Source organism: Orbicella franksi, chromosome 10, assembly GCF_964199315.1.
Source record: "Orbicella franksi chromosome 10, jaOrbFran1.1, whole genome shotgun sequence".
NCBI classification, from domain to species: Eukaryota; Metazoa; Cnidaria; class Anthozoa; order Scleractinia; family Merulinidae; genus Orbicella; species Orbicella franksi.
In genome coordinates, this window is record NC_138154.1 from 15,231,059 (window position 1) to 15,245,886 (window position 14,828).

The 14,828-nt window shown below is 40.1% G+C and overlaps 1 protein-coding gene across 4 annotated transcripts in view; it reads left to right on the forward strand.

Moving 5' to 3' along the window:
* The window catches only part of LOC145500347 (uncharacterized), a 40,440-nt gene that overhangs the window by 11,393 nt on the left and 14,219 nt on the right, over positions 1–14,828 (forward strand). Inside the window, exons 1-2 of one of the 4 annotated variants that reach the window (XM_081479860.1) lie at positions 11,842–12,392; positions 13,158–13,243. In XM_081479860.1, the coding sequence (XP_081335986.1) occupies positions 13,160–13,243 (84 nt within the window). In that variant the 5' untranslated portion in view covers positions 11,842–12,392; positions 13,158–13,159. Of the gene's footprint in view, positions 1–11,841; positions 13,244–14,828 lie in introns of those variants that run through there. The other 3 variants (XM_081479859.1, XM_081479858.1, XM_081479861.1) reach the window with 3 other exon arrangements.

Sequence of the window (14,828 nt, forward strand, 5' to 3'; positions counted from 1 at the left end):
TTGCTCAACTCAACTGATTGTGGCATATTTTAACCAGGCAATAGGATCCTTTGTTTTCCTTCACCGTGCATTGTGAGAACTTTGTAGTCAATCACAAATAAAACATGTTTTAGCGCCTAAGTTGTTGCCATGTTATAAAAGAATTATAATTCGTTCATGCTTTTATCTGTGCGTATATCGGGTTGATATGCCCTTGGGAACTGGGTTTGAAGTGCACTCAAGAAGCTAGAAATGCTCTCGGTGTAGTGTCACGTGCGTTCATTGTGACTGTTTTATTATTATGGGATATAGTCTAATATATTGTTGCGAGCATGTGGTCTCGAGATGTCCAAACGATTTAAACATGTAGTTGTTATGAACTGAGTTGTCTAGCGTATTAGGACGAAGACACCACAATTGGCGACGAGGAAAACGGATATTTAACTCGCCGAACGGCTGCTGAAGCGGAAATGAGTGTAAACGGTCTACAAAACGCGCACAGATGGCCGTATGCTTGAGCGGATTACCTGGATTGCCTGGATTGCCTGCGTTCGACGCTGTCGGTGAACCAGCTACACTTGCACAACGATGGTTAACTTGGAAAGACGAATTTGAGCTCCAGGTTACTGCCTCTGGAATCAGGGACCCTATACAAAAAAGAGCGCTACTACTTCACCTTGCTGGGCCCAAAGTCCGAGATGTTTTCAATAATTCGATCCCTGCCGAAGCACGAGGCGAAGCGAAAGATTACAGAAAAGCTATGGACTGCCTCTCGGAACACTTCAAGCTAAAACCGAACGCTCCGATGGCCCGACAGACATTTTTGCGGCTACTCCATTAGCTGGTGAAACCATCAACAATTTTATTACTCGCCTGCAGAAACTAACAGAACATTGTGACTACGAGGGCGAAAGGGACAATCAGGTGAGAGATCGCGCCATTTCTTACCTGAATAACAAAAATCTCAAGTCAAAGTTGTACCGTGAGGAAACACTGACTCTCAGTAAACTCATGGAAATCGTTAGTCAGTACCATGACAAAGAAGCGCTTATTCTTATTCCTGAAAGCCAAGTAAACAGCTTGTCCAAAACCGGCCGCTTTCCATTCGACCAAAAATTCCGGTGTGAATTTCCGGAAATTTCCATGGGCGAATGGTACAGACTTTTCCAGTGCGGAAAACGACAGGCCGCACAGTTTTGTTCGCTTGGAATTTTTTAATGACTTCGAGATTTAACTCTCAAATATAGAAGCAAACAGAACACTGATATGTCGACATCGTGACTTTTTATAGACCACAGCCAGAAGCATATCACCTTGGTTATATGCTTCTGCCACAACAGCATGGACCTTATACAAACCAAAACGGGCGCAGCGAAAACGTCGCAAAACAAAGGGTTTAATGAGTCGTACAATGGTTCTGCACGCGTTATAAATCTTTGTACATTTCTTAGCCAAGCTATGCAAAACAAACAAGTACACCACAGGGGCATCATTTTTATAGAACGCCTTCTTCACGAATTTAGCTGTAGCTAGTATTTATCGACATATAAGTGGAAAGATTCTAGAGTATTTCAGTTTTGGAATACGCGTCGCCGTCATCCTTGCGTGAGATGTCCAAGAAAAAAGAAAATCGAGAATTTGCATAATTTCCGAAAAAGAGGACAACCTCGTGAGGTATACCCAAATTTTCGAACATATTGTCCTGGAAATTTCCGTTCCATTTAGCTTTCATCCCGGAATTTCCAGAATTTTCGGTTGAATGGTTCCCTTTTCGGAAATTCAACAATTTCCGGATTTTCTGGAACTTTTCCCTGGAAATTTTCGTGCCATTTGTCCCCGTTTCGAAAATTTCGGATTTTTTGGTCGAATGGAAAGTGCCCTGGGTCACTTCGCGAAAGATTGCCGGTGCGCACGTGACCTCAAGTTTGGAAAGTGCGGCCACATGGGTCATTTTGAACTGTGTTGTCACTCCTAGCAGAAAAAAGAACGGGACTCTAGCCGCAGTTCAAGTCGTGGTCGAGAAAACTCACAAACAAAACCCGGTCGTGGACGAAGACAAGAAAATTCAAAGAAACAACGTGATGTACACAACGTGACCGGAGACACGATTGCCGAGAACCGGCGTGGAAGCAGTGATGATTTCTACGTGTTCAACGTCGGGAGCACTGGTGGACAGAATACTATGGAACTCACGATTGAAGATAAGCTTGTAAACGTTGCTATAGACTCTGGTGCTAGTTGTAATTTAATGTCAGAGGAAATGTTTAATTTTGTAACGGGGGACAATGCTAGATTGTTGGAGTGAGAGTTTATTGTTATGCTTCAGTAGAGTCACTCCAGCTTTAGAGGAAGTATAGTTTTAATGTGCAGATACCACAGACCCGCAAATCCCTGTATACTGAGTTTATGTAATGTGCGGTAAAGCAGCAACGCTACTAGGCCGCGAAGCCTCCGAGTTGCTGGGCGTGTTAAGGGTCGGCGTGTCCATTAACAGCTGTGATGTTAAATCTGATGACATGGAAAACCTTGCAAACCAAATTGACAGAAAGGCCCTGCTAAAGACCAAATTCCCAAAAGTACGTATTTCAAGGTCTTGGCAAGCTCAAAGGGTATCAGCTAAAACTCCACATTGATGAGAATGTTCAACCAGTCGCTCACTTGGTGTCATTGAAAAGGTGGAGAGACCAACCAGCTGGGTGAATCCCTTAGTTGTAGTTGAGAAGCCTAATGGTAACATCAGAATATGTCTTGACATAAGGAAAGCAAATCAGGCCATTGTACGGGAGAAACACACAGTTCCAACAGTTGAAGAGACACCTATGCCAAAGTTTTCTCCAAGCTGGATCTAAATATGGCCTCTCACCAAATTAAGTTACATCCAGACTCTAGGGACATTACAACATTTGCTGCGCCTGATGATTTATACAGGTACAAGTGTTTACTCTTTGGCGTGAACTTGGCCACGGAAAAATTCTAACAAATCGTGTGGCAAGTAATAAAAGGCTGCCCAGGTGCATACTACCTCCATGATGACCTGCGAGTCGTTGGGGCAGACGATAAAGAACACGATGAGAACTTAGACAGGGCCATGCGCAAGCTCGAGGAATCTGGCTTTACCCTGAACTACGATAAGTGTGACATTGGTATTAGTAGCATGGTTTACATGGGTGATGTACTCTCTGGTGAAGGACTGAAAGTCTCCACTGAGCGAGTGAAAGCTATCGTTGAAGCGCCAACGCCCCAAAACCAGTCTGAAGTAAGAAGTTTCCTCGGGTCAGTTCAATTTTGTGCGATGTTCATCCTAAACTTTGCTACCATGTCAAGTCCATTGTGGGACCTAACCAGCAAAGATGTTCAGTGGGATGCAAAAGAGAGCAAAGCCTTTCAAGAAATCAAAGACCTGCTTACCAGAGCACCAGTGATGGCCTACTACAGATAAGGTACCACAACACGGCTCACAACCGATGCCTCTACTGTTGGAGTTGGAGCGATCCTGGAGCAAAAACAAGAAGACGGGACTTACAGGCTAACATATTACGCTAGCCGGAAGCTTAGCAAAGTTGAAGCAAGGTACTCCCAATTTGAAAGAGAAGCTCTAGCTGTCAGATGGGCTTGCGAGAAGTTTTACCTCTAGGTATACGCAATTAAATTTGAGATCCGCACTGACCACAAACCGCTAGTCACAGTACTCGATCAGTGCAAAGTCCAAACCTCCATCTGCCCGGATAGAAAGGTGGCTCCTGTACTTGCGGCAATTCCAATACATGTTGATACACACCAGGCAAAGATAATGCTGCAGACGTCCTCAGCCGCCTGCCTGTTAGCTAAACTCAAGATGATGACACCCGAGAAACTGAAGATTTTGCATACAGCGTAGCAAGTGCAGCCGTTTTTTAAAGTAAAACCAGTGAGCAGCACGTCTGCGAACTACTTGAGTTGTAAAACTTTTTTATTTTCTCCTACGCGTTTCGTGTGACTAGCGCACACTTCTTCAGGGAGTTTAACAATACAATCAAGTATACCTGTATATATACCTAGATACAATTCTGCATTTCGCAAAAAACGACACCTGCGGATTTGCGTATACAAACCGCTCGGTAATGCGTCTAGGAAACAGGCGTAAAAATATTATTAAGGTGTGACATATTTTAAGTGTGACATAACTATTTGGGGCCCACAGTTTTAGCTAAAACTGTGGGCCCCAAATAGTTATGTCACACTTAAAATATGTCACACCTTAATAATATTTTTACGCCTGTTTCCTAGACGCATTACCGAGCGGTTTGTATACGCAAATCCGCAGGTGTCGTTTTTTGCGAAATGCAGAATTGTATCTAGGTATATATACAGGTATACTTGATTGTATTGTTAAACTCCCTGAAGAAGTGTGCGCTAGTCACACGAAACGCGTAGGAGAAAATAAAAAAGTTTTACAACTCAAGTAGTTCGCAGACGTGCTGCTCACTGGTTTTACTTTAAAAAATGACAGCCGCTTTACTACCGAGGCAAGTCGAGACTGCTACAGCAAATGATCCAACTTTACAGACAGTGCAGAAAGCCGTGGCGACCGGTGACTGGACCCAGTTGTCAGGCACCATCTACAACGCGGTTAAAGAAGAACTGTGGGTAGTAGTACAAGTAGTGATGAGAGGAACTCGTATTGTGATGTCTCAGAGCCTTTGGAAACAAACCATCATTGTGGCACACGAAGGTCATTAGGACATGGTCCGTACTAAAGCCAGGTTGCGAGAGAAAGTGTGGCGGCCGCAAATGGACAAACAGGTGGAGGATGCCATATGTTCGTCTCATCCCTGTCAGCTTGTAGGACCAAGAGGAAAACCAGAACCCGTGAGGTCAAGCAGTCTGCCTGATGGGTTCTGGCAGGAGATCTCAGTTGATCGTCTTGAGATCTCAAATGGTGAACACCTCTTGGTGGTTGTCGACAATTATTCTCGTTGGCTAGACGCCATTCTCCTAAAGAGGACGGATGCCCAACACGTGAAAAAGAATATGGAAGCTATTTTCAGAACACATGGATTACCAGAAGCCCTTCGCAGTGGCAATGGACCACCATTCGCATCAAGGAATTTGAGGGCTTCCTAGAATACTTAGGGATAAGCCACAAGAAGGGCGTACCCTATTGGCCACAGAGCAACGGAGAAATGGAATGTGGCAATGAAACAATTCTGAAGATAGTGCGAATTGCTCGCCTTGAAGGGAAAAATTGGAGAAAAGCACTTTAGAACTTTTTCTTCCAGTTAAGAGTTACTCCACATTCTGTTACTGGAGTGTCGCCTGCAGAACTACTGATGAGGAGGAAACTGCGGGACAAGCTTCCTCGAGTTCAATTCTCCAAAGGCCGTACAACGGAAGCATATTGGCAACAGTTGTTAAGAGAGAAAGACAATCGTGCAAAACTCCGCCAAAAGGAATATGCAGACAGAACACGAGGAGCCAAACACAGCAATATTGAGGAGGGTGACTAAGCGCTATTAAAGCAGACACGTGAAAACAAGCTCTCACCGAACTTTAAGCCAGAACCTTACATTGTCAGTCGTAAAGATGGAAGTGCTGTCATCTTACAAGACACAAATGGGAACAATAAGGTGCGCAACATTGCTCACATATCATGAAAAAGTGTGTTGATCCTGAAACTGTTGACAAAGGGGAAATAGATCCACAGCTACACCCAGCCGAGCAGCCAGTGCAGCCCGAACAGGATCGCCCGAATACCAGCGCTAGTTAACCAGCAGCAGATGCACCAGAAGCTCCATCTAGCCCCTTACCTTCAGTTGCTTCGCGCCCTGTGCGTGCCAGGCAAGCACCCGCCTGGACGCAAGATTATGTATGCGCATAGTTTAAATTATTCACAAGAAAGTAAGAGCCCCTGAACTTTCTCTTAAACACCTTATTACTCACTTCGAGTTTGTTATCTCTAACTTTATAGATTTACTTGTTTGTTTTTGTAATAACTTAGGGGAGATGTAGTGTCCCGTATGTTCACTGTGACTGTTTTATTATTATGGGATATAGTGTAGCGAGCATGTGGTCTCGAGATGTCAAACGATTAAACATATTGTTGTTATGAACCGAGTTGCTTAGTGTATTATGCACTAGTCAATTGAAACCTCCACCCCTTGGGTCCTGGAGAAGGGTAGGGGATTTGACATTGACCCTGGTAGAAAGGCATCAATATCCCTACCCCTGAGCCCAGAGTTCAGATCAAATGCCCTTTTCCCTGAGGCAAGAAAGTTGAAACTATCAAAAGTTTCAAGAAAAAAGAAATGCATTTAAATGTTCGTCTTCCAAGTTTACATGTATGCAGCTTTGATTATAACTATTAGTACAATACTAACTTCACATTCAGATATGTATGTCATAGTTTTGGAAAATTGTCCGTGCTTCAGCAGGCTAAAACACTCTTAAACTTTTACAGCAAAATCTTCATTTTGTCGGAGATCTAAAACCTTACGACTATCTTGGTATTGGAATAAAACCTGTAAAAATTGAAAGATGAGAACAGATCATGACATGAACCCTTCGACCTTCCGGATAACATTTGAATTTCAATGCAAATTACTTGCTTCAGATTAAATATCAATTACAGTGAATGATGAAGTGACAGCGAGATATGCGTGGTTCAAACCACTCTCACCTTTCTCATTGCCTTCCTCCAGCTTTGAAGCTCCATACGTAGAGCTAGTACCCAGTTTCTCTATTGTCAGCGCGCCCCACGTGGGGACGGAACCAGGAACCCAAAGTCAAAATTAGTCAAATGAACCACCTCCAAGGGACAGATTGTTCTTCAAAAGTGATTTAATGCCCCTATTATCCCCTACCGTTCCCCAGGACCTAAAGGGTGGGAGTTTCAATTGACTAGTGCATTAGGACGAAGACACCACACTCGGCTGCGCCTCGAACAACTGGGGCCCGGTCCAAACGCTGCTCCACGCATGGGCCGAACCAAACTTGATTAAGTTCGCCTGACTTTAGAGCGACTTTGGAACGACGGCTGGTTCAGACGGCGTACTTGCGTCAAACTTAATTCGGGATGCCGGTGGTAACAATGTTCGACGAGAAAATATGCGTTCTGAATTCAAGAACTCTGTCCATATAGAAAAGCTGTGACTAATATTTCGCTGTTATAGCAATATTTAGGGAAACAAATTCAAACTTAAGTTTCAGTGTTTGTAGTTAGACAGGTTTTCTCCCGGTTAATTCAACTTGTTAAAGGGAAATCTCATAAGCTGGCCTGTTATCACGAGGAAAAAGCAAAAAAAACAAAAAACAATTGCGCTAAAGAAACTCGCTCATACAGTCCCGTTTCTCATAAATCGACGGCACATTTTGTTGTCTTTATATTTAGCGAAACACCGCGGTAAAACGCACTGCGCATGAGTACAAATTTGAGCTTCCGGTAAATTACGTATTTCCGGTTACGTATTAAAATCTAATGTAAACAAGATAAAATCTCGTACCGCGAAGTTTGAAAACAAAAAGTAAGAGTTCGCAAAAGAAAGTAGGGGAAAGGTTTGTCTCGTTGAAAAGTTTATTTTTCATTTAAGTTTCAAGCGCTTGCACCCAGGGGTTTGGTGTTTGCACCAACAACAAAATATGAGAGAATTTCGGGCGCGTTCGTGCTCGACAAGAGCATTTTTTTTTTACGTAGTACTCCTTGTTGCGTTGGTTTGGTTGTGAGGTTCCTTCGCAGAAAAATGTGGGAAAGCCAACAAAAGCAGCCGTAAATGTGCCGGCAAAAAATATTTTCTGTCTGAAGATTTAACCAGAGCTGCCGAACTCAAGTGGGCTCAACAGTTTGCCATGTTCACTGGGACGAAATACGGACGAGCAACAACAGATGTTCGGTTCCTAGAGAAAACCATTCGCGAGGCGTAAGGAAACAGCGCATTCCTGCGAGACTTTTTTCAGTCCTGGATGCCACAGGAGCAACATGTCATGGGTACAAGCCAGGTGCAAGGTGGTGCTACAAATGCTGTACCAGGGTGGACGAAGAAACAAGGTTTACCTCGCATCCTGACTAGAAGCCGCCGGTGTTACGAACTACTGGCAGGTCAGTTAATTAGACATCGGTTAATTATAATTGACACGCAGGTTCGCACTGCCTTGGATTGCTGCAAGGATTTTCGGAATCTTCTTACCAGCAAATTAAATGAAATTAAGGAAAAGGAAAGCATACTCTTTCAAAGATTTTTGTTGCAACAATAAACAAGTTGTTTGTATCAAATTTTGTAAAATTTGGGGCAAAATAGACATGATACCAAAAAAATTCATTATAAATTTAATTATATTTTGTGTTAAATGATCCAAGTCTTACGCATGTATGGTTCTCCACTAAGATGGAAATAAACAGACCTCAGATGACAAACTTCAAAAGGTACCTATAAAATTATCTTGCACTACTGATGTTGGAGTGTTATTTGCATTAATGTACCTCACATTTTTATTTTACTCTTCTTGACTACAGTACAGTACTGTCAATTGCTTCACTAAAATTAATTGTTGGGGTGCAGGTAGCAAAAAGCCACCTCAGGCAGTTCAGTCTAAAATTGGTATATTGTGGAAAGAAAAAGGTAGCACAGAAGCTGGGAAATATTATTTTGAAAAATTAATTGCCAAACAAATTTAAAGAAAAATAATAATTTTAAAGACAGCAAAACAAGAACTTTATGCCACTTGACAAACTTATTTTTCTTAAGACCAAACCCATAAAATTGCACCAATAATATCGTCTAAAATTAATGTCAGTTTCACATATACTTATTGAAATTCAGTAGTACTGCAATGTTGTCTCCACACCAAGGATTCAGTTAGAGGGGTGTCCAGGAACCCTATGAGCACCCACTTCATGAAAAATTTCACTAAAAATTTACCTACTGCATTTTTCATTGGTGGGGGGATATGCTTTTTGGACATCCATTTTCAGTATCTGGATACAAACAAACTCATCACTAATATGTTTATTTTATTTTTTTTAAATTTTATATTTAGATCTTGCAATTTACCAATTTTAGGACTACACAAGAACTTAAAGCAGCAACACAGCAGTAGTGAAGGCCTCCAAAAAGTTCAGAACCATTTCCAATATTATTGCTGTTCTAAAGACTTAAATTTCTAGAAGAGGCTTGTGGAATAGACCTGCGGTACCCAAAAAGCCAGCAAATGTCCATGGCAGAAATACAAACATCATTTGGGGTGGTAAAAATAAATTGCTATTGTGAATTTACAATGGATAAAACAGTTTGTAACAGGATGGCAACAGAAATCCATAACTTAACTCAACTATCAGGTTAGTATCACTTACCTGAAATGTAAAGATACAAGACATACAAGATACAAGTATTTTGAAGGATAATTGTTTGACATCATGATAATCCATGGCACACTATAACAACACCATCTGACCAAAACTCATTCAAACAGATTATCATTATTTACCTGTATTGCACATGGTCAATGACAATATCATAAATTTTATCATTCAGTTGAAGTCATAAGCACTAATGAGAAGGATTTAGAGGACTTCTCAATTATTATTATGGCAATGATTTGGAAGAGTTATCTGAGGAGTCTCTTGGCCAAGAAAAAAAATGCTGTGTCAGAGTTGCAACAAACTATTCAAGTCTCATCCTTTCAATGATTTGGAAAACTGATAATTATTTTTGTTTGAATATTGACTAGTAACTTAGGTAACAATCAAAATAACATGTTGTTTAGGTGACCGGTAAGGGTAACAGACATCATTTCAAGATTATATTTCTGATACAGGTATTGCATTTGTGTAATCCAATAAGTAAGAGGATGTGTTAAGACCAACACATGACAGTGATTGACACAAGCAGAGAATTAAATATTTAAATTTAATAAATAAAATTATTTCAATAATTTATTTAAATTAGTAAAATAGATATTTACCTTTTCTATTAATTTCAGAAAATTCATTTGACCAGCTGATCGGAAAATTTTAAATATCATTGCAACATCATTATGAAAGCAGTGATGCTGTGCCACTGTATGCTCCTGGACAGATGAAAGAGTTTGCTGACAAAACTGCACCTGGTCTTTTCAATGTCATTTTGCAGTCTATTCTCTGGGAAGATCCAAGATTGAGTGAAGAACACCGTGTATTAGAGGAAAAAAGAACTCTTGTTTTGTTGTGCACAATAGCATATTTCACGTACTTTACCCTGTTTTATTCTTATTTGTAGTTAAAATACAGGTCTCCTTGGAAGACCATAAGGCCACTCAGTTTAAAAAGTCTGTTTAATTAATTATTGCATGTTTCTTAACTAGAACAGCAGACACAGCTTTACCCCAATATAAATATCAGTTCTATTATATAATGAAGTAAAATTACTAGATGTTTTACCTTTCTTCACATTTAACCCCTTGAAAGGTAAGGACATAAAAGTAGTTCCAGTGAACTAACTTGCAGCAATGCCATTCTTTTTATAGATCTCAGAAAACAAATACTCTTCAAAGAGAAGAGGGATTATTTATCCAGCAACATGGGGCATTCTGAGATGTTATCAATTCTGGAAGAATTTGAGGTTTCAGCACAAGCTGAAGGGATGTGGATGGTCAAAAAAGCAGGCTCCTCAGGGAGCAGCCAATGTTTGTAAACTTTCAGATTTCAAATGTACTTCAAGTGAGTTTAAAGTATGGTAGTTTAAAATCTGAAAGCTATAACTTTAAAATACTGTGAATGAAAAACTTGTCCGGTTAGTTGAACAGTCTTTTTGTGTACATATGGATAGGCTAGCAAAACAGTGGCGCATAAAGGAAACATGTTATTGTAACATAGAAAATCATATTAGTCACTGAAATGATTTTAAATTTTAATGAATTTATTGTTTCAAATGAGTGAGTTACTACACAGTTCTGTAATGGTGTTCTGCCTCTTATTACTGGCAATGTACAACTTGAAGACTCCTTTGACCTATCCATCCTGAATGAAAATCCAATGGTACCTCAAAGTTCTCTGGCATTTTATTTAGAATGGCTCACCAAAGAAGGCAATCTTGCTGCTGTTGTAATCATGAAATTCTGAAAGTAAAATTGAAATTTATTTCCAAACCGAAAATTTGTATTTTCATGCAGGTGCTTGACTATTACATGTAGCTTGAGTTTTAAGTGAGCTTCTCATGATCAGCTCAACAAGTTGAAATCGTGAGATCACTTCCATCATGAAATTCGCAGTATTATAGGCTAAATAAAATCGATAAACAACGAATAGACTTACGAACCTTCTCTGTCACCATGAAAAAAATTTTCAACGGATATAATCTTGTAGCAGTCCAAGCAACAAATTGAAAAAAAAAAAAACAGGCATAAATAAGAAGAACCCTAACTTTAGATATTTTTAAATTATTTGATCCCTCTTTTTAACCATTATTGTACACTATTTTTAGTATTATAACGATTGCATTGTAAATTTCTGTTTTCCTTATCCAGACTTAGTAGTAGTAGGTCCACATCAGCTGTACAGTTGCATACTTTTAAAACCTACTTATCAAATAAATGTACGTATGTACAACACGAACTGACAAAAGGCTTACTAATCAGTAATGACGGCCACTGCGGAGCATTTCTTAAAGGGTCCAACGAACATTTCCAGGACCAGCAATTGCAACAAGTTATTGTCTACATACCTTTTTTGTATTTGTGGTCCTTTCTTCTTTCATCTGTGGCTGCTGATTCAAAACAAAAAGCTTAAACACCGCGAGGCGAACAGCAAAATTAATCTGGACCACCGAACAACACGGGCAAACCGGAAATGCTGAACTTGACGCATGCGCATACGTTCTGCCGCGGTGTTTATTTAGCGACGACTTCAAACTAGTCACGCCACTCAATTTTGAGCCAATCACGAGTCCCGTTATATGAAATACATTACAGTAATTTATGCATTAGGTTCGACACATGAGGAGAACGCCGTATGACTCAGCTGCCGCTCCAACGTCGCATAGTTTGACAGACTCTGCTGAATGTAATGTTGTTTGCCGCACCAAACCTAGCCTGCCGAACCAAACTGATTCAAACGCCGCTCTTCTGCCGTACTTAACTCATCAGTTAGGTTCGGCGCATGAATGGAGCGGCGTTTGGAACGGGCCTTACGCTTCTCTCGTGCTCTCCAAACTTCTCGCGTGCATAGGTATACACGATATACGCAAGCCAAGCATGAGCCAATGTTTAATTTCGAATATTTCTTAGTTTAAAATGTGATTCTGCAGATTACTTTGTTTCCCTCGCGTCTATTACATGCGGTGGGACGAAGAGAGAAGGATTTACAATGGAATGAACTCCATGCGAGTTCGTTTGATCCTGAATGGTAATGTGTGCGTAAGAGACAGTACGGTTGAACAAGACGCATGTATGCGTAATAGCGGACCGAGGTAAGAGCAAGCAAAATTCATCGTAACTCTTCTATTACGGTTCAAAACTTTCTTAGATTTAGACCAACCCTGAACTTGCAAAAAAGAGCGAGACCAATATTTCCAAATACGGAATCAGAACAACCTGTAGCTAGTTCAATTTATTCTAATCTGATTTGTGAGCGGTCATCTAGCTTTGTAGGCAGTATTGTAAAATCGTATCAATATTTACCAAAATGTTATCATTGTTGTATAGCTTATTATACAGCCCATCCCCCTGGGCTTGCTTCATTCCCTCGGAGTCTTCTTTTCTCTCTTTCCCATTTTCAAGGTTCGAATTTGAATTTAATTTATCGTCGTTTAAGTAATTATACTTATTTTGACTTACGCAAGATGTCCTTGCTTGAGTGGCCATTCACGCAATGCTTATAAACTTAGCCATGCATTGAAACCGGCGAGTTAAAGGTATATTTACACTTAATAGATACTAGTCGTAATTTTTTGGCCGGCGAATTTAAGTATGAATTAGCAACTGTATAAAACTGGGGTTTAATCACTTGCTGATATGCACAATATTACATCACTAAGATGTTAGCGCTATAAATAATTTGAACGAGAATTTTCTCGCTATCTGAACAATAGCCAACGTTTATCACTCTATTCAATTCATGAATCATTTTATTGCTATATTTATAGCTGCTACGTGGGAGTTCTGGTTTCTACTCTTGAGTTTTCGTAAAATAAAAGTAAAGAATCAGTTAAGTGAGATTGTTTTTCAATCTGAAGGAATGGCCCGTTGCTTGGAAATAATTTTGTTGATCTTTTTGGTCCGTGTTGCTGATCTAGAGGCCAAAATCGCTCAAGCGAATCAGGTAAGTGAATTTGTAAACAGAAACGTTTGAACAATCAATAATTTGTTCTCTAAATTGATGTTCGAATTCTTCGAAAATAAAATGAAATTCTTTTAGCAAATGTAAGGCGCAAAAAACAGAATCAATCGCTCTGCAATTTAGTGCGGCTTTACTCTGAACAACGTATTTTTCTGTGGGCCCAGTTTAGGCTGTACTTCTAAGGTCGGTACTAAAACCAGCACGAACTGAACATATTGCCGTAATGATGTTACTCTAAGATAAGCATATTAAACGAGTGTTTTCTTTTCTATTGCTCGCAGAAGGAAAAAACAACACTCTCTCTGTGCCTCTATCGAGAGCAAACGAAATCAAAATAACTAGAATTCAACTTGGCGACGTTAATTTCACCAACTTTAAAAGAAATGTATGGCTGTCAAGGGAGAGACTTTTTGTTTAGGTCTTGGTGATCAGTTTCGATCTCGCGTATTTTATTGTTCTATTATTTTTTTAAAATAAATTTTGCAGTTATTCGGTAATTCTGAGTCGTAACCTTTCTTTTGTCTATAATGGCAGCATTATTCCAGACATGCTGCGTGGATTCATTGATTCTTCGCATTTTACTTCACTACTTAAGTAGACTCCATCGTCGTATGTTCTAAGTTTAATCACTTAAATCAGCTAGGAACTCATATTTTTTGGAAGAAAAATAGGGGTCCAGAATGGGGTCCAGAAGGGGTTCCAGAAGAGGTCCAGATTGAGGGGATCCAGAAGAGGTTCAGATTGAGGGGGTCCATGTTATGTACCGACCCGCAGTCAACACCAATCAACAATAAGATTATGAGCTCGAGATTTCTATGAGGTGATATCACCTCATAAAAATCGAGAGCGAATAATCTAATAGTTTTAGTAGAATTCTAACTGACAATTACTTCAAATAACCGTTTCCAATTATTTCTCGACGTATTATTAAACTTCGCGCCTTAGAAAAATCGCTCGGATTGAGTTGTCATGTGAATTTGAAGTTGTGCGCGCGGGCACATCGTGTTTTCAATAATTTAAAGTTTTTTCAGTCAAGAAACCGTTAATGTCCCTCTTCTTATCTTCCCAGGAATTCAGTTACCATTTGCACTAAAATGTTCCTTCAAAACTTTGGAAAAACGAAAAACACACGTTGCCATTTCGCTACATAGTATACAATCACTCAGCCCGAACCAGATCAGCAGCACTTGCATTAGTGTTCAAGTAGAATTCTACTAACAGCATTTAGTCCCAAGCGTTGGTATATTTCTTGGTTCTGAACAGTATAACTTTGGATGTTAAAACCAAGCGTTTGTCTATCAATGTCATTTTTATTCAGAGAACGTCACAAAAGCGTGGCTATGAATAATCTGACCTCAAAGTTTCACGTTCGCGGAGTGAGCTCTACTTTTTGCCTTTCCATTCTCTAACGTTTCTACTACGATATTATTTGCCTAAATATTGTGGCGATTATTTTCTTTGTGCCTTTTATCTGCCTTTTCCGGGAAGCTGAGCTTCCCAACTGGCAAAACGGTAAGCAACCCCATTGCTCTTTTAATTTTCGACTCCAACAAACAACTTTACATTG